The following is a 20935-nucleotide window of genomic DNA, read 5'->3' on the forward strand; positions in this document are numbered from 1 at the left end:
CGAGAGAGAGAGAGAGAGAGAGAGACTGAAGGAACAGAAACTCTCTCATTTCACCTTATAGTATTAAGCTGCAAGGTGCACAGTCTCCACACGTGTGCCGGCACACACCGGAAACATACACAAACACACACACACACCGACTCACATGCAACACAACCCCACTTGTTTACAAAGCGTAGCTCAACAGGACAGACGCAGATAGAAGTAGAAACATGAAGGGACTCCAGGTGCAGGTGCATATACCTCCGACAACAACGCCACGCAGGACCCCAATGGAAACAAGGGATTTATTGGGTTATAAATCCTCTTAGCAAACCCTTGTATTGAATGCATTTTCCTATATTTTCCTGTTAATAAAGTATTCAATCAATTAATCAATCAAACAAAACAAATCAAAACTATGCATTTGGCCAGATATTCTACACGTTGGACTGTTTACCAAATTGAACTTCTCTTTTTTTGTGACAAGCCACACCCACAGCTATGATGGTTGTGAAAAATGAAAACTAGTCCTAGTTTTATGCAAGATATCCTACAAAAACAGACGTGTTACTGAACGAAAACGCGCGCAGGCGCAGGCACACACACACACACACACACACACACACACACACACACACACACACACACACACACACACACACACACACACACACACACACACACACACACACACACACACACACACACACACACACACACACACACACACACACACACACACACACAGAGAGAGAGAGAGAGAACACTACAGAGATGAGATTGATGCTCGGTTTGGGCAGGTAAAAGTTTGTAACAGCTATGTATATATACAGAGTATAAATCACAGCCTTGAGTCTTCTAACAATTGTGTGCGTGCGTGCGTGCGTGCGTGCGTGCGTGCGTGCGTGCGTGCCTGCGTTCTGACCTCAGGGAGCATGTGGCCCTGGGTTCCACAATTTCTTTCCATTTAGTTTCCACTTCACAGCCTACAGCGCACATTAGCCACACACCCCATGGGAAATGGCACTCACACTGAGTGACAATCTATCTTTCTCTCTCTCTCCTCTCTCTCTCTCTCTCTCTCTCTCTCTCTCTCTCTCATGCACGCACACGCACGCACACTCACACACAAACAAAACAAACAGACTGGCAATGGCTCCCTAATAACACACACTCGATCTCTCTCACACACACACACGTACGAACGCATGCACACACAAACACAGATTTGTTTGCACAAAACACGTTACTGAGGAACGCAATAAAAGCCACATTCCTTAGTAAACCAAAATGTTGCCGCTTCCTTTCACGATTATGAGACATTTAATATAAGTACATATTACACTCATATAGTTTATATATATATTTTTTTAATTATTATTATTTTTTAATCCTTTATTTACCCAGGGTATTAGCTGAGCAAAAGTGCTCATTTTCAGCAACGCCCTGCACATAGAGACACACAGACAGACACACAACACACATTAAAACCTGGGAGCTGACCAGTACAACCACAGTCTGATACTGTTGGCCACTAAGCAGCTCCACTGGAGCAGTTGGGGGGTTCCGTGCCTTGCTCAAGGGCACTTCAGCGGTGGTGGGTGAGTGATGACAATCACTTCCCGACCCAGATTTTTCCTGCCCGTCCGGGGAATCGAACTGGCAACCTTTCGGCAACAAGGGCGCTCCTCTAACCCTTAGGCCACCGCTGCCCCATCCAATGTTGAAACGTCACGCTCGCAGTGCGATGCATGCAAGTTAGCTTGTAGATCGGCCATTAGCGGTGCACGGAACCCTCGCAGTGCGATGCATAAGTTAGCTCGTAGATCGGCCATTAGCGGTGCACGGAACCCTCGCAGTGCGATGCATGCAAGTTAGCTTGTAGATCGGCCATTAGCGGTGCACGGAACCCTCGCAGTGCGATGCATAAGTTAGCTTGTAGATCGGCCATTAGCGGTGCACGGAACCCTCGCAGTGCGATGCATAAGTTAGCTTGTAGATCGGCCATTAGCGGTGCACGGAACCCTCGCAGTGCGATGCATAAGTTAGCTTGTAGATCGGCCATTAGCGGTGCACGGAACCCTCGCAGTGCGATGCATAAGTTAGCTTGTAGATCGGCCATTAGCGGTGCACGGAACCCTCGCAGTGCGATGCATAAGTTAGCTTGTAGATCGGCCATTAGCGGTGCACGGAACCCGCACAAACTAAGTATAACTCAGACTTTATAAACAGACAACTGAATGAAGTGTCCAATAGACAAACTCCTCCTCCTGCCCTCACGCCCACCGCTTACATCTGCCCCACACACCGGACATGAGACAGAAGCAGACATAAAGGAAAGTAAAAGATGGAGTGAATAAAAAGCGAAGAAATTAAGCTAGTCGCGTCGTTAAAACGCTGGGTGCCAGGGCACCATCTGCTCCCTCCATTGAAAAAGAGTGGTGGGTTCCAGGGGCAGTAAAAAGACAACTCAGGAAGATGGAGGGTGACGGCGCTGCCTTTGAACGCCGTGAACAAACGGGAATAAAGTTTGTCCAGGAAGGCTGCTGGGCAGGCAGGCAGAGGGCGACCAGGCAGCCAAGCCAAGTGGCAGCAGGAAGGCAGCGCCTTGTGTGTCACCAGATTTATGATCCGCTCCATCCACCCAACCATCTGGACTAATGAAATAGATTTAACACGAGAGTAGAGGAGGACAATGGGGTGTAAGAAAGAAAACGTACACTGAAAGATAAATGGGGAGAGAGAGAGAGAGCGAGAGAGAGAGAGAGACAGAGATAGAAAGCGAGAGAGAAAAATAGAGAGAGGATGCATAGTAGACTATAACAGTTTTTCTCTCGTTCGATGAGCTCTTCGCTTCTACCTTGGATGTGCGGCACAGTGCACAGCTCTTTGTATTCATAATGATAATATAATATTTGCCTCTTGACACAGCAGGTGTCAGACAGGAGGAGGGAGGGAGGGATAAGTAGTTAGTGATGGGAGATAAATCTACAATAGAGCTTCTACATTGTTTCTTAGCCTCTCTCTCTCTCTGCCATGATTGACATCACCGTCAGCCATTGTAAAACAACAGGCCCAGCCATGACAAACCAACCAATCACGAAAGGGGAGTGACCCCTGCTCGGAACATTGGTAACCTCCATTGATAAGACATACAGTATTTAGATTGTTCCCCAACCTTTACAGATCAAACGACAAACCCCACTCCCCTGCAAACAGAACAAAGGCCAAGTCTAACTTTTTTTTGTGAGTGGCAATTTTGAATAACTGCAACTGGGTTTGACCTATACCTGCTCTTAGGTAAAGTCATTCTTAACTGAAGGTCTAATTTTGAGGAAGTTATGCCCCAAAACTATTTTCACTATTTTCACCTTTGCCTTTGACCAAATTACCCCTGAAATGTAAACAGGTAATCTAGGGACTAAGGGCAATTTTTTTCTGAACGTTTCCTGCTATTCTGTGCAGCCGTGTTCATGGTGAACATTTGGCAGACATATAGGCAAAGATTCTACATCTACAAGCTCGATGTTGTGAGCTTGTAGACTGGCTACTTTTGCCATTTGACATACTATGAAGTATATACGGTTGAGGTTGTTAATAGACACCGTGAGTGGTACAGAGAATCATTGGAAAATGACTGGAAATGAGCTGGATGAACTGGTCAGGTGGTCAGGTGAGTGACCCGGACTCTGTTTGCTCAGTGGATGTTGGCCAAAGAACACAGATATACACAGAGATACACAAAACAAACACACAATTCACTCACTACTCTGGTGTCTACAGCCAAGTCAAATATATGCAGGTGTTGCTATAAAAGAATAGGAGATAAAGGAAATCACTTTTAAGGCAAATACAGAGTTTGTGTTTTGTTTTTTGTTTTTTTTGGGGGGGGGGGGATAGAGTTGTTGCTGGTTCCCCAGGTGTGCTTTGGGCCATGTTGACTGTGGCGGTCAGAGAGTTTCAACCATAGAGTATATAAAAGGATAGAGACTGAACTGGCGCGAAGCTCCGCCCCCCCCCCCCCCAGCTATTCATGTCAGTGGAAGTTGCTCAGTGGCGTTTTGAAGCACCCGGAAGACTGCCGGAAGTACCGTCTCAGAACATCTACTTCCGCATTTGACCACCACATTTTGGTGGTCAAACGCGGAAGTGCAACCGAGCGCTCAATGTTAAAGCCCAGCTGCACGGGGTTTCCCGGTCATGAATCCACGGGTCCGCCTGTAGTCCCTCCTCCTACCACTAGGGCCGAGTGCCTCAACGTTGAATAGCCTCACTGGCCCCTTGGTTTCAACTCTAAGCCACCCAGAATCCATATCGTCGCTGTCAGGCAGAAACCTCTCAATTCTATAATCTGACTTCTAGTGTTTTTTGGTAAATGAATATAACTTCATCATACTAGAGCATTACACAAAAACATCAAAAGTACCAGATCCACAAGCTCGAAACATGAAGCGTCGCTTTTTGAGCTTGTAGATCTGCTACTTTTTCTATTGTAGGAGATACATTTACTACTAATGAGTAATGACATCTGAATGAAATAATGGTGCGCATTACGGTACTGCTTAAATCAGGGGTTCTCAACCTTTTTGGCCGGGGACCCCCGAAAATGCTTTGGCAACGTCTCGGGACCCCCGCCCCGCCCCCTCCCGACCCCCAATATAAATTGACTGCTACAATAACCTTAAACCATTTTGGGCGGGAACCCCTTTTGGTGTTTTAAGCATTGTTATAATTTAGCTATTGAAAAATAGCAGATCTACAAGCTCATAGCGCGCCACCGAGTGGCGCGCTACGAGCTTGTAGGTCTGCTATTTTTGAAAAATCGTGAAAATAATTTTTTTTTATTTTTTTATTTTTTTTGAAAATAATTTGGGGACCCCCTAAAATAATTTGGCGACCCCCCGAGGGGTCGCGACCCACGGGTTGAGAACCCCTGGCTTAAATGACAGTAGTGAACCTGAATCTACATCTTTAGTTGACAAAATGACTCATGCTTGGAAGACAAGCCTCAGGCACTGCAATTTCATCCCAAAGTGAAGTGAGTAGATTTCGAAGGGATGATGGGACATGAGATGATGTGAAGGCTCAATGTGCTGTGAGCTTGTAGCTTGGCTATTTTCAGCGGAGAGATTTGGTGTAGAGCTAAAAAACTAGAGCGTTAGGTTACTATATGGGTGGTTGTTGGGCTCTTGAAGGCTGCATGTATGGTGAACCTGTGTGTGCTGTGCTGTGTGACTTATTTATGTGCTTTATGTACGTGCCTGGTTTATGTGATCTATGTGGCTGTTTTACATGACCTTTTGTATGTGCTGTAAAATGTTTTACATGTCCTTTTGTATGTGCTGTAAAATGTTAAATTGCATACTATAATGAATGCATTTTCTTTCTTCTTCATTTAAACTTTTTAACCTTTTAACATCAACCTGCCCATGGGTAGCAGAACAGTGATGCTAATGCATGTGTATTGTCCCTGCTAAACAAGTGAATAAGCTAAATGAAACGCATACCCACAACCGTAAGCCAAAAGGTCACAAATGCTAATTAATTTCATTCATCTCTTGTCACGCAAAAGCGAAACAGTCTTGCTGAATGAGGCTTACATTTAATTACTTTTAATGCTTTAAAGACACACATGCAGTATCTAATCTCTTATCTAATCTGATTGACAATGTGTCAAGAGTGAGAGTGAACTCACAACACAAAGAGTTCCCGTAACAAACTCCTTTCAAACGATCATGAAGAAAATCGAAGGAGAGACTGATAGCGCTATGGCTTGTGTTCAAATCGAAGGAGAGACTGATAGCGCTATGGCTTGTGTTCAAACTGTGCAGAGCATCAAGTAAGGCTGCAAAACGGAGAGAATGTCAGGGGAGAGTTTGTGTTTACTGCTGTCTGGAAACGGACAGCGCTGCTTCAACAGAGGAGGGAGACAGAGAGAGAGAGAGAGAGAGAGAGAGAGAGAGAGAGAGAGAGAGAGAGTGATCTGACTGCCAATGATGCACAACCTCTACTCAATGCTTTACTAACACCGTACGCTGCAATCAGACTCTATAGGCCTATCTGATGTCTACAATGTGTCATTTGCTTAACAGCAATGAGGAAAGATCACCGTGAAAAAAAACAGAAGCAGCGAAAATCTAATTAAATAACTTAAGCTCATTTATTAACATATTTGTTGCGAGGCCTTGCCTGGTGCATAGAGGGTTCTGACAGATCTCTGCGAGGCCTTGCCTGGTGCATAGAGGGTTCTGACAGATCTCTGCGAGGCCTTGCCTGGTGCATAGAGGGTTCTGACAGATCTCTGCGAAGCCTTGCCTGGTGCATAGAGGGTTCTGACAGATCTCTGCGAGGCCTTGCCTGGTGCATAGAGGGTTCTGACAGATCTCTGCAGCATTGAGAATAACCACTTTTTCGATTAGAATCAATTTATGATTCTATTATTTCCCACAAAACGATTATTTCCCCACTGTTTCCTTGCACATTGATTATCTACTACAGTAATAAATGAATGTTGACTTAAAACCCTTACTTAAAACACATGAACCCTATTGCACCTATTCCAGGCATGTCATAGCAGGCATTTGGTGGAAATAGCAGATCGACAAGCTCACAGCATTGCAGCTATTTTCGCTATACTTGATGTATATTATATCAAATGATATAATGTTTAAGTGGTTAAGCATTACGTCTCATTCAGTGATTGGTGATCCCCATTATTGCGTCTAGGCGGCCTAGCATCCCTCGAGACAGGATCAGAACCAACAGGTTTTGTTCCGTGGTTGAGGGATCAGGAATCAGCACGACCTAATTATGGGACTCAAACGCCTCATTCGGCTAAGCCGGTATCGCCAAACCGCAGATCTGATGGAGTCGATTTACGCCGACTCGACTGGAACCATGCGTATGACAGCGAGCGTCACCTTTTGCTGCCCGCCGTTGCCCTCATCCCTGTATCCACCATCCACAGCAAGTCTTTCTACCGCCTCAATGAAGAATAAATACCCAGGCCAACTTCAAGTCTTGGAAAAGACGGAGAGAGAGAGAGAGAGAGAGAGAGAGAGAGAGAAAGCAGAGTTGGGGGTCTTTTCAGTTCAGTCCCCCCTGCATTGGAGCTTTCCCTGTGTGAGCTAGACTGCAGCCAGACTCAACCACCTGGCATCTTCTCCTCAAAACGAGTGGGTCAAGAAGACACATGATCAACCTCAGAGGTCAACTCACACTGTGCTGGAGGGATAACAACTGCAGACAACCTCCCACCACTAATGACCAAGTAATACCTCCTGCCTGAGTTGAGTCTGTCAGTGTGTGTGTGTGTGTGTGTGTGTGTGTGTGTGTGTTCCCGTTTCCCAACTTTTCAGAGGGAAACTGACAGATGCTAAAAGCTCTGACATCCCGGGTCCGTTTTTGGATTGGTTTTGACCCTTTCTATAGTGTGACCTCCCCTAAAAAAGAGAGATGATGGCATAGCGAAGGAGGCAGTGTTTGTGTATGCGTGTGTGTGTGTGTGTGTGTGTGTGTGTGTTCGTGGGTGTCTAGGCCTGTGTATATAGGCATGCCACACTTCTATGTAGCTCTTTTACGCGCTTGTGTGTTGAAGAGATGCGGAGGACAGTATGTGTGTGTGTGTGTGTGTGTGTGTGTGTGTGTGTGTGTGTGTGTGTGTGTGTGTGTGTGTGTGTGTGTGTGTGTGTGTGTGTGTGTGTGTGTGTGTGTGAGAGAGATTAGAATGAAGATGAAAAACTTCTTACCAGGATCCCGGCAAACTCTTTCTTCTCTTCCATCCTTCAGCCACTTGCGACCTCGTCTGCAGGATCCGCGCCGCTCTGCCTCTCGCTCTGTCCTGTCTTTTCTCTGTATCTGTGTAGGGATTGGACTCTTGTGCCTCTCGGGATTAGAGCGATGTTTTCTGAGGTGGCCCTGCGTGTGTCTTCACCCTCGTCGCGTCACACACTCTCTCTCTCCCTCTCTCTCTCTCTCTCTCTCTCACACACACACACACACTCTCTCTCTCTCCTTCCTCTGCCTGCTCTCTGTTGTTTGGGACTGTAGCTGGAGAGGCGTCAGTGCTTTGTGTTAATTCTCCCCTAATCCAGAAACTTTTCTATGCTGTGAAAGGAACATGTGACAAGCAGAGGGGGTGGATGGAGAGTGGGAAGGCGGGAGAGAGAGAGAGGGGAGGAGGGAGGAGAGAGAAACCTTTTTTTAGTTAAATGTCCCCTTTGGCCACGTTGAAAAACAGTTACAAAAATTTCCGTAAATGACCTCCGTAGAAGAGTATCCGGTGTGTGTGGCCCCGATTTAGAGTTTAAGTCATTGCAATCGTCATGGGGAAAAGAGAAAGTGTTGGTGCGGCGGGGATGCAGAGAAATTAGTCAAGAAAACGCTTAGTGATAGATTTGCATTATTTTGTTGTGGCCAAACAGCTGCCATGACAATGTGTTCTTTTGTGTTAAGAGATTAACCACTGGGGAAAGATTAGACTACGGTGCAGTTTAAAAAAAGAAAAAGAAAAACAGACTGGAAAATAAACAGAAAGCACTTACTGACTGGTTTTGATTAATAATGAAATTAAAGAGATTAAAGCTCCTAAGAATGCACATGGTGGCAAATGACTTCTCACATTGGTATTTGGGATTTGGCTTTAAATGTAACTTTGCGTCGTCACGATTTCTTCAATAAAGTCATTATTTAGCGGTTGGGGAAGTTCCGTTTATATAAGTATTTCAGATTCCAGATAAACACAACTATTGTGATGTTTGAAGATAAACATGAATTAACAAATGTATATATGTATTACATTTCGGATTCTCAATTTCTAATATCATTTTAATATAAAAAAAATGTCTGTGAAAGAGAGTGCCGGAGTCTTATTTTGAACTGGTGAGCCAAAACAACATGACTAAATCCAAATGATGATGTCCACACGTGTTATTACAAGGGGATCTGCAGTGAAGTAGACAGGAGCAGCCAGAATAACAAGACAGTGTTTTGCAGAAATTCAAAAATGAATGCAATGTGATGCAAGCTCAATAGACAGCTGTCTAGACAAGTGTGGAAACCTCCCTTTATATATTTTTCTTCAAACCATTTGCATATCACTATGTTTTAGCAAATGTATACAATTATAATTCAGAACAAAGTTAAGCATTCACACTTTGTTGAAGTTGTAACTACCGGAAATTAATAACATGAACCCTATAGCATCCTTATTCTGGCCATGTCAAAATAGGCAAACATTGACATTCTGCGAAAATAGCAGATTTACAAACTCACAACACATCACAACACCGCCCTGTAGAGCGGCTATTTTCAACTAAGAGATTTGGTGTAGAGGAAAACAGGAGGTGCCATCATGACTACTGTAGTGTACAACTTCTGTTTGTTCTGTGTTGCTTTGCCATTAACATGCAATTGGGGAAGTATATGTGCAGGCTTGATCAAAACGGCACAAATGAACAAGCAAGCGTGTGTGTGTGACTTTGCCCAGGGAAAGGTGAAAGCAACATTGGTGTTACTGCAAAGCTTTTTCCAACTCAGACAATTAGCCAAAATCAAATCCTTTCTCTCAGTAGTCCTGTCCATAATCTGGGCAAAGTAATTCATGCCCATCCCAGGTAGACGTAGACTATTGCAACTGCACTGTACATAAGAGTTGCTAGCTCCCGCTTGCAGCTTCTCTTGTCCAGAGTGCCAGTGCTAGACTCCTGACTGACACCCGTCAACCGCTACAGCCTACACCGACCTCCCATCATTGACTCCCACTCTAACCCCCTCGACACCTCTAAGGTCACTTGTCTAAGACCTTTTGACCTGATGCTTCTCACAGTCCCGCCAACCCCAAAGTAAACTATGGAAAACCCTGCCCTGCCGTGTTAGGTCTGCCCCCTCTCTCGACACCTTTAAATACCAAACACTCAAAGCAATAGCATTTCAACTGGCTTTGAAACGTTGAAACCTTTCTCCATGTCATGCACTTATTATATTATATAATTATTATTATTATAGGAGTGCAGGGTTAGGGGAACATTGTATGTACCGTGGTTTTCACTTCAGTAACTTATGTCATAACAAACAGTTGCTCTCCACCATATTTTAAGGTGCTTTCATTCACATGCTGTACAACACTTTGGTCAGCCCAGGTTGATTTTAAATGTGCTTCATCAATTTTATTTTATTTTATTTTACTTGGATTTGGAGTCTCACTCAGCTGCACAGAAAGCCCTGAGTCCAAATCTGTCTTCTAAAGGTAAGAGTCGCAATTTTGTTGCACTCAAAGCCGAAAATAGCAGATTTACAAATTCACAACACATCGCAATGTGAAAATTATTTCAAAATCTTCTCTTTAAGTTTGACAGTTTTGGCCTGGGCCATGGCTCAGTGGTCCAGGCACCTTGGCTGGTAATCCAGTCTGGCAGTGTGCCGTGGGTTCGACTCCCGATCCCGACGGCCTTTACTGCATGTCTTCCCCCCCATCTCTCTCCCCATTTCCTGTCAGCCTACTGTCTGTTCCTGTCAGCCTACTGTCTGCCACAACAAAAAAATCATAAAAAAAAAAAAAGTTTGACAGTTTTTCCTCCATCAGTATTCATGGGGGTCAGAGCCCGACTGAATCAGCCACAAGAAGTGGCAGTCAGACGATGATGCCAATATGGACCAATGAACTCAACTGGCAGCTGTTTGCAGATGGCAGGGGAACGTGTCCTTGTTTCTGCACTAAAGACATTTCAATGTTACTAAGTGAAATACAATTAACATTTAATTTCAAATGAAATATGTTTGCAGTAGTCACACACTGTAGTAAGTGCCACATTTTCACGATTTTTCAAAAATAGCAGAACTACAAGCTCGTAGCGCGCGACCGAGTGGCACGCTATGAGCTTGTAGATCTGCTATTTTTCAATAGCTAAAGTATAACATAATGCTTAGTTAAAACACCAAAACGGGTTCCCGCCCAGAATGGGTTAAATAAAATGTAGGCAGTATAGTGTAGTCCCTGGCAGCAGGGACCACCCAAAATAAATGTTGCATTGCGCGCCCCGACCACGACCCTACAGTGCTCTGGGCTTATCAGCTCCTAGACCCGCCCCTGATGTGCTTCTCAATTATGCTAACGACATTTGGTACAATGTGGCCTTAAGAATATTATCTTAAAAGAAAGTTACCCCTTACAGGCACTACTGTATTCAAGCATTCCAGAGAGCACATATTCCACATTCTTCCTCCAGGAGTTAGATTGATAGACCTCTACTGATCCCGCGAGAGAACCTCTACTGATCCCGCGAGAGAAATTAGTTAGATTGATAGACTCGGGATCAGTAGAGTCTACTGATCCCGCGAGAGAAATCCGGTTGCCACGGTACCGCAGTTAGAAAACACAGGACAGGTACAGACTTGTTCCAGTTAGGCTGTTTTGGTCAGTGGACTTTGAACATACTATGAACTCTACAGTAGCATCTCTATTCTGGAAATAGGTAAACATTCTACAAAAAAAAGCAGATGTTCAGTTGTAGGCTATTTCTATTAAGAAGAGATTGGGTGTACTGTAAAGTGCTACAAGGAGGGGGGCAGAGATTAAAATAGGGTGCATTTTGCATCCCAAAACGCAGTTTATAGTTAAGGGACGCAATAAAACAACGACCTCTGCATCCACGGGATGCACTACTGTAGCCTACTACTGTACTGTTTTTTATTCTAGTGTATTTTGCTAGCTTTAGTTATAATCATCATTCCGTCTTCTGTTTTCTACATGAATAGAACCACATTATAATCATATACAGTACAATGAAATGGGAGTTAAATGCTGCAATTTCTAAAAATGGCAAAATATGACTCCTAACGTTGTTGAAGTGGGACTCATAAAAAGTCCCTGGGACTCATCTAAAAGACCATCCCTGCATCCCAGGACTCATTACATTGAAACCCTATTTACATCACTGAGGGGGGTACAGTATAGAACCATGGGGGACCCCAGGTAACAGGAATTAAGGGTTTAAGTGGTTAAGAAGGAAAGCTTAGTCATGACTTGGCTTAAGACTGCAGACGTCTTTCAAGAGATCAAAATCTCCTGATGGATATGCTCTTGATGACAAATGGTTTATGATGACACACAGAAACGCTCAACCTGCCTGAAGCCTAATTTATCGTTGGTGGCATGACAGTGAAACTCACTTTGACAGTGCTGGATAGTATTGCAAAGACTATGTAACGTTACCTGGTGTCAGTGACCTGAGCCTTTGACGTTCCGTTATTTCAGATTTTGAATTCACGTGCCTGAGAGTCTTGGAAGTTTTTGAAAAAGGAAACCTTGTGAAAAGCTGAGTCAAGATTATGTGTGGGGGAGGGGAGGTAGAATAATAACCCCTTGCGGAGACAGCACACACGAAAGAGGCTAAGAATCACATGGCATTTCATTGACAGGCCAGCTGACCGCATTACAATACATTGAAAATGTGTATTAAAAGCATGCCATGGAAATGAGGGGAAAAGGCGGCTAAATATAGCCACCATTCAATCACACAACACACACACAGGAGGACATGAACCCAAAATTGCCCCAGGGGCATCTCACCCATACCACACCATACCACACCAACACCATCACAACAAGACACAGAGCAGCAGCATTAGGTTAAAAAAATAAATCTGAACCTTACCATCCCTTCACTGCAACGGAAAGTGACTCAGTAAAAGTTGCAGATAAAAACGGTGTGCCTTTAGTTGTGAAGGTTCTAGGAAAAGGAAGCAGCGGCCTATCTATCTTATCTACATAAGATAATGCTATCAGCAGAGAGCTGAGAACCTGACCTGGTGCAGCCAGAGAGGAGACGACCTAATGACCACCAAGAGCTCCGGATTCCCTTCCACTCAGTGAGTCTAGTCAATGTACAGTTATGTTATGTATGTAATGTATGTACAGTTAGACTATGCTGATTCATGGAGGGACTGAGCCAACCCCTATTGGTAAAAAATCACACTGAGAGGTGCAACTATACTTTTATTGTGATAGTTACTGTACTGTACTGTACAGTACAGTTTTATTGTTAATGTAAGGGGATTTGACATCTCGGGATGTTAATCGTTAATCGTTAATCGTCCACTCACAGTTAACAGTCTTTGTATTGAGTTTGTGCTTGAAATGTACTGTAATTCTGCAAACTGTTAATAATTGTTTCAATCAATCAATCAATCAATGGGAACTGATTTTCGGTCCGGAGGTTAGTCCGACCTGTGAGGAGGTTACACGAGTGCGTTTGTTGTTGTCACGTTGTGTACAATGTGTACATTGTGTACATTGTGTACATTGTGTACAATGTGTAGACTGAAAATGGAGGGAATACTTTTGAAAGAAAGAGTTGAATGGAATTCCTGTCTCTGTGTCTCATTTCCACTACATTTTAAAGCAGCGACTAATACATCCTTCAGGATTACATTAGTTATACTTGTTATAGTGGTCACCGTGAATGGGCCTGTAGGCTGCTCAACAGTGCCACTTGAGGTCACCCAACGGTACTGTTCATACCCCAAACAGACAGACAGAGGGCCAGATGATTCACAACGGAAATTTACGACCAGGTGTAAATGAAGTGCGTAATGATAGCGTATTAATCCGTCTGATCAAGCTCACGTGTCACTCACCAAAGGTGGCGTGATGACTTAATTTGTGCGGATCGCCCGTGTATTTCGCCTCTTTCCCAAGCGATTTGCCTGGTGTTGCCTGGTTTAATAGAACATCCACGCCCATTTCATGCCCTATAACTATAAGGCAACAGAAAATATGTTTCCTCGGGTGAAACGTCATCATATTTGACATTTGGCATAATGGAAGTTTGATGCTGAGGCACCAAACTTGATTGATCTCATGATGAGATCAATGTAGTAGCCTACAGTAGTAGCCTACAGCTACAGTTGCCTATTATAATTAATTAATGGCAGCGCAGCGACATTAAGGCATGCATATCTTACCTTTGGAGGAGAGCACTGGAGAGGTGAGCTGACTTAAACTATGACTGGCCGACTTGTACATGCACTGATGCCATTAAATAATGTGGACTTCTATTTTTTTATATAATTAGCCCTAGTGACTCTCAGTCTGCTGTCTGTCTGTCAGACCAGCATGTTTGTGAAACATAGAATGCATTAGAGCCCTGTAAGCCCGTCGGGCCGGGCCGTGTTCTGTCCCTGACCAACGGGCCCAGGGCAGGGCCGGGCTCACTGCGCCGTTATATTAATTTTTTCCGATGAAAATTTCACCCAGATTGGACTTGCTTCAGCAGCGCGCCAGCATGCTGCTGTCCGCTCCATAGTGATGACACACACACACACACACACACACACACACACACACACACACACACACACACACACACACACACACACACACACACACACACACACACACACACACACACACACACACACACACACACACACACACACACACACACACACACACACACACACACACACACACACACACACACACACACGACTCAGAGGAGCTCGGCAAACAAAAACAATTTAAATACTGCAGGAGCATTACCACACTAAACAAAGTTGGATTTGTACAGTGCAGATAATGTAAGTGTTCTTGAATTATTATTATTGTGGTTTGGTTTTTATCATGCGGCGCAAGTCTGCGATCCGATCTACAAGCTCACAACGCGTTGCGCTGCGAGTAGAGCGCTGCTGATTGACAGTGCACTGAGTGCAGCAGTTATAAAACTATAATTAAGTACTTTTTTGTGTGATGTGTATGTTCTTGACTTCTTGTTCTTAATGTGGGTTTATCAGAGCGCGAGATAGCGCAGCTGAGAGTGAGTGGCTGCTGCTGCTGTGTCCCGTGCACCAATAAAGCTGTGCGCGCCGTGCATGCAAGAAATAATAAATAAATAAAAAGGTGTTGGGCTTCGGGCCGTTTCTGCATTTGACCAATGCCTCTAGAATGCATGCATATAGGCATACAAGTGCAAGCTGCGTGATATATATATCGGCTATATATAGGCTATAATTTTTTTATGTGCTGACCAATATTGGGGACACAGCCTATGTAGCATGTAGCATGAAGACTAAAGCAGTCTAAATAAATATATACATGCCTTGATCACTGGTACGGCACCCTCTGAACTGAAACAATAATTACAAATAAATGAAAAAGCGGATAAAAATAATACATTATGGCTCCCTCACGTATTAGAAGGACAATATCAGTCACCAGAAAAAAGGACGGGTGTTTTTGATGAATCTAGCATGGTTAAAATGGAGTTTTAAGTTACAAAGGTATAGGAAGGGGGCGGGGCAGCTAAAATGAATATCAAATATCTAAATACTGAATCTAGACGATGAAATGACCCAAAGTTCTTTTGAAAGTGAAATATCCCCTTTAAAGCTGCTATAAGCAATATTATGTCAAAATTGTAATGACCTTTTTCTTTTTGTATTCAGACAGCCAGCAATGAGTAAAAGGCTCCTAAAAAAATTAGTCTCTGTGACACATCTAGGGGCCACAATCTGCATTCAAAGATGTTCCTAGAAGCTTTGTCATTCGTCGAAAAAAACCCGGTCGAAATGACCAATCAAGAAGTAGACAGGCAAATGCATCTTTGAATGCAGATTGCGGCCCCTAGATGTGTCACAGAGACTACATTTTTTACCAAAAAAAAAAAAAGTTATTAAAAATTTGACATAATAGAGGGTATGCGCGTGACATCATCATCATACTCGGAATTTTTGCGGGAACGCCTACTGAGTGCCAATAAACCACTTTTTGGCCTTGACAGTCCAGACATCCAAACAAACTGATTGTATTAAACAACATTAAACAACCTAAAACTCACTTTGCCACTCACTTTGCCACTCGATTTGCCACTCGATGTGCCATTCACTTTATGCATGCGCATACCCTCTATATTGCTTATAGCAGCTTTAAGTGCAGGTTAATGCCGCAGACCGCCCGTTTTCCCTGCAACAGTTTCATCAACCAACAGACATAAAGGTGGTGGGTTTGCAACTTTGCATAGAGGACATTATGATATAGTGTGGGTGGTTCTGGCTCACTGTGCTCTCATAATGAACCACCTCTCTCTGTGAGTTCTGTGAACTCGTGAGGGATATGTTCCCAAACAAAAGTTCCTACCTTGAAAATTAGAATTAAATCATAATATTGACTGCATAATATATGAGTCAGATCTTTTCAAACAGATCTGACTTCATTTTACAAATTACTCAATAATGTTCATACCGGCCTGGGCCGTGGCTCAGCGGTCCAGGCACCTTGGCTGGTAATCCAGTCTGGCAGTGTGCCGTGGGTTCGACTCCCGATCCCGACGGCCTTTACTGCATGTCACCCCCCATCTCTCTCCCCATTTCCTGTCAGCCTACTGTCTGTCCCTCCATAAAAAATATAAAATAAAGGCGAAAGCCACAAAAAAAAAACATTTAATAATGTTCATACCTACTGGGTTCTTTAAACCGGTGATACAGGGGTTGACACTATGAGGTCTCAGTAGCACTTGCCACTTGCATCGGGCAAGTACAGGTCATGTTGTACTTACCCAAAGGGCATGCCCACTTGACTGAAAAGTTAATCGTCCATTATAAAATTACAGGTAAAATTTGAATTACCATTCAATTTAACTTTTTTTTTCTTCAACTTTCTGGGTCTGTGTGATAAAGAATGTCATTGAAAAGGAAGAGATGTCCGCACACTGATTCACTGCTCCCAGGAAAATTCTTTCTTTCTTGAACAACGTTTCGACCCTTGTGGGTCTTCGTCAGGTATCATACCTGACCATTCCTGTCGGCTCCTATCTATAAAGAATGCCATACCTCAATTTGTATGTCAAATACCTACATACTAGCTATGAATAAGTGTAGCAATAGCAACAGTGAAAACAACACATCATAGGAAAAGTAAACGGTTATCTTATTTTACATTCTACAGACCAGAAGACTTGTGTTGTGTTTATAGACAGTTGCGTCCCCCCCTCAAACAAGCATTTCCCCCGTCGGGCAACCTGAAAGCAAACTCTACCTGCCTGAAAGTCTAAATTAGCTGCCAGGGGCAGGTAGGCAACCCTCAGTGTCAACGCCTGGATAATTATGTGCTGTACAAATTAGAATGCATGATGAGGTACGTTGTTAAAATGCCTTTAAAAGCACTTAATTACATGGGTATGTTTGCCCATTTTGGCTCACAGTGCATTTTAAAATAAAGTAATTTACCAAAGGATTGACCGGCAAGTTCAACTGGAAAACGTACGCACCCACGCATGTACTTTCACAATGCACACACACGCACACCCCAAAGTCACATGAACTTGACATCATCATGTCACACTGACCACATCACAGACTATTGTTAACCTAATCAGTCAAATTACATTTTCAATATGGTGCTTTAAAAGTAGTATAAATTCACAGGTGTGATAACTTCCACAAAGGTAAAGTATGCTGCACCATAAAGGGACACACCTAGCATTATATTATGTACTAGACCTGTGCCCGTTGGAACCTAACATGCAATACCTGTTGTCATAGCACCCTTTTTAAATATCTGTCTGTGTCCGTTTTGTGCCCATCTCTGATCTGCCTGTCTGCCTGTGTCTGAAGAGTGCAAAGTTGCAGACTGACTGTGAAAAGTGGATTGGTTAAGTAATCAAATGGCAGGTGTGGGGTTGCCATGGCAATCATTTGGCTGAGGCAGAGGCAGGGAATTCACCTATGCAGGTGGGGGGACTTGGCCTCATTAGGTCCACTGGCAGAGCCTGACCAGAGCCTTTTGTGGTGTTTCTGGACAACAGTGTATCCCGTGACTCAAGGCCGGGCACTGCACTCCCTGTGGTGGTGTGGAACGTGTGTGTCAAATTTGACGTGGTGCATTTATAGTAAGATGGGTTGTCGTTATAGCGTTGTGGACTCTATATACTATATGGTATTTATATAATACCACAGTATACATTTATATATATATATATATATTAGAGCTGGGACTCGATTAAAAATTTTAATCTAATTAATCAGAGGCTTTGTAGTTAATTAATCTCGATTAATCGCATTTTAATCGCATATCATTATTTGACCCGAGAACAGTGAGAAAGCTATTTTTTCAAATGGATTTTGGTATACTAGTGAATCAATGAATAGTGAATACATAAGTCTAAGCAATAAAACATTGTTTTTGTAGTAATAATAGGGGTAATAAATTATAATAATATCTCAAATTTAATAATTTATATAAAGCTTTTCTGAGTACACAAAAATGCTTTACAAGGGGGACATGATAAATCAAAAACAACTTTATTAGAGGAAAAACACTAAGGAATTAAATAGATGAAATAGCTGGGGAAAGCAATATTGAAGGTTTGGATGGTGGGGGCATGTCTCTGAGTGTTTGGGGAATGCATTCCACAGGGTTGGGGGGGGGGCTTGGTGCAGCAAAGTGACTTGACCATAACAAAGCACCTCTGTGTTTCTTCCGTGGACATACAGTAACAGCCATTAACAGATTTTACATTTTATTTGGCCATAACCGTTTAGTTAGAAACCATGTCATCTGGTCGGGTCCTTGAATTGCTACTGGTAGTTGGAATAACGTTAGCTCTGATCCATAGTGTTAGAAGGAGGAAAGTAGGCTTTCACATATTTTTTTGTGCTAAAAACGAGGGGCTGCACAGCCTGCACTTCCGTGGGTGTGAGGGGAAAGGGTCAAATTAAGTACCATAGAACTCCTCCTGAGTCCTAACTACGCTAAGGACCAGAGCTACTGTTGTTGACGTTAGCTTCCAGGCTAGGCTCGGTGCAACATGTTTCGCATCGAGCCGATACTGGAGGCTTGACGAGGTGCGGTCTTCGGTGATATGCGAATTCTTTATTGAATAATTGCACACAACTGTGCTGTAATCCACGCTATCATCGGATAGCCTTTTAAATCCTATTTCCAATCCACGGGGACAAGCAAAGTGATCTCAGCGGCTTCCCCCGGTCTGGTGAACTGTCTGGTGGTGTTATTGTTCCCCCAATGCTGCTGGGGCATACCATTCTAAAGGGGGGTGGTTTCCACTCCCTGTAACAACGGACACTTCACTCGGTGAACTGGGTGGTGCGCCGGTCCATCTGAAAACTGTCCAGTGACAACGTTCCGCGGTGAAAAAAATAGTGCGATTAAAATGCGTTAATTTTTTTAACGCGTTAATTTTTCTGTAGTTAATTAATCTCAATTAACGCGTTAAAGTCCCGGCCCTAATATATATATATATATATATATATATATATATTGCAGGGTGTGAGCACCTGTGCTCAGCTACTTCCCTGGGTAAAAAAAAAAAAAATAATAATAATAATAATAATAATAATACCTATCAATTAAGGTCTTTTCAGACGGAAGCAACTGACGCGGCTAGTAATTCATTTTCAATGAGAGGCGTGCATTTATTTTGGACGCGCAGATAAGTTGAGGGGCGATAACGCAGGCGGATTTATGTGGATTAGGGAAATTGTTGGGTGTGCTTGTTTCGTGAATCGTGCACACACCTGTGACTGACTAGACCTGGATTCTGTTGATTTTCTTTTTATGCGCCCCTCATGAGCAGACGTGGAGCAGACCTGTCGTTGATCCAGGCGACAAGGTCTGCGTCACACGCTAGTGCTTGGTGTGGATGGGCCTTTAAAGTGTCAAATGATATTAAAGGTTGTGCCAATCTGCAGACCGACTGTACCTACAATACATTCCTGCTGATTATCACAAGCTACAGTCCCTTTCACCCTCACGTTTCGGGAGGGAGGAGTTTCGCTCAGAACGGGTTATTCTGGTTGCCATTTTCCTGCCTACCAGTAGGCTAGTAGGCTATAGTAGTAGGCTGCTAGGCTACATTTCCCAGCCTCACTGTGGAGAAATACCATTGTAGATATAAAATAATTAAATAAACACTGTATGGTTTGGGTGTCAGATGACAAAATAACATAAACTTGATACCCTAACTTGTCCATTTCACCGCGGGCCATCAGAATTATGCTTCCATTGTAGCGTCGCAGTGCGTTTACTGTCGGAGATATCAAATAAACGCTGTATAGTGTCTTTGATTTGGGTGTCAGCTGACAAAATAACATAACCTTCAGCAACGTTCCCAAACACATATGCTCTGCTGTCCTGTCCTCAAACGAGCATGACAGTGTAATCAAAATAATAAATGGTCAGATCGCATACAGACAGATCTGCGTCGTGGTCACGGACACGGTACACAATAACACTGCTATTTATTTATCTACTTACTTAATTAACACATGTTTGACTAATCACTCGAATCGTCACTCTCGTGGTGTTTTCCCCCCTCTCCCTGGCTCCATAAGGATATGTCCACATGTCTTCTCGTCAAGTAAGATGTAAACATTGAGAACTGTTTACGCGAGGGGAGGGGAGGCGGCTATCAGATCAGAACACGAACCCGAACATTTTCTAACGGCGAATAATAAGAATACCGCCGTCGATCCAGAGCCATAGAGTAGAAGAGTTGTGACAAGTCAAAGATAGGAGAGATGAAAGATGGTGTCCTGCAGTGACAGTGTGCATACCAGCATCACTGACAAGCAAACTCACGAACTACAGACTGGCAGTCAAGTAGCCTAGCATCCTACTAGCCTACATGTAGGCAGGAAGACGGCGCCCAAATAAACCACACTAAACCTATGCCTAAACTTAACCATATTATTCTGAACTAAAGTTATTATTTATACCCATAGGCTATGTAGCCTAAATGTAGTTACATTTAGCGACCCCATGCCTAAAACTACAGTAAACTAAGGGGCCAACTTGCCCATCTGGAGATAAGGTCCTGTGAAGGACCTCATTGTTTGAAAACATATTGTAGGTATTATGACTTGACTTGGGCTACAAGTCATTCCCTGAAATACCTTCCAAGTGGCCAACAATTCACCATAGGGTTAAGTAAGGTTAGTTGGG

At 43.4% G+C, this 20935-nt stretch overlaps 1 protein-coding gene across 3 annotated transcripts in view; it reads right to left on the reverse strand.

Annotated features, from left to right (window-relative positions):
* The window catches only part of slc6a9 (solute carrier family 6 member 9), a 112318-nt gene that overhangs the window by 74107 nt on the left and 17276 nt on the right, over positions 1-20935 (reverse strand). For 2 of the 3 annotated variants that reach the window (XM_079529681.1, XM_079529682.1), the window contains exon 3: positions 7731-8088. The exons of the other annotated variant lie outside the window; for it this stretch is intronic. In XM_079529681.1, coding sequence (XP_079385807.1) covers positions 7731-7763 — 33 coding nt within the window. In that variant the 5' untranslated portion in view covers positions 7764-8088. The remainder of the gene's footprint in view (positions 1-7730; positions 8089-20935) is intronic. 3 annotated transcript variants of the gene reach the window in all.

Source organism: Electrona antarctica (assembly GCF_951216825.1).
Source record: "Electrona antarctica genome assembly, chromosome: 19".
In the NCBI taxonomy this organism is placed as follows: Eukaryota; Metazoa; Chordata; class Actinopteri; order Myctophiformes; family Myctophidae; genus Electrona; species Electrona antarctica.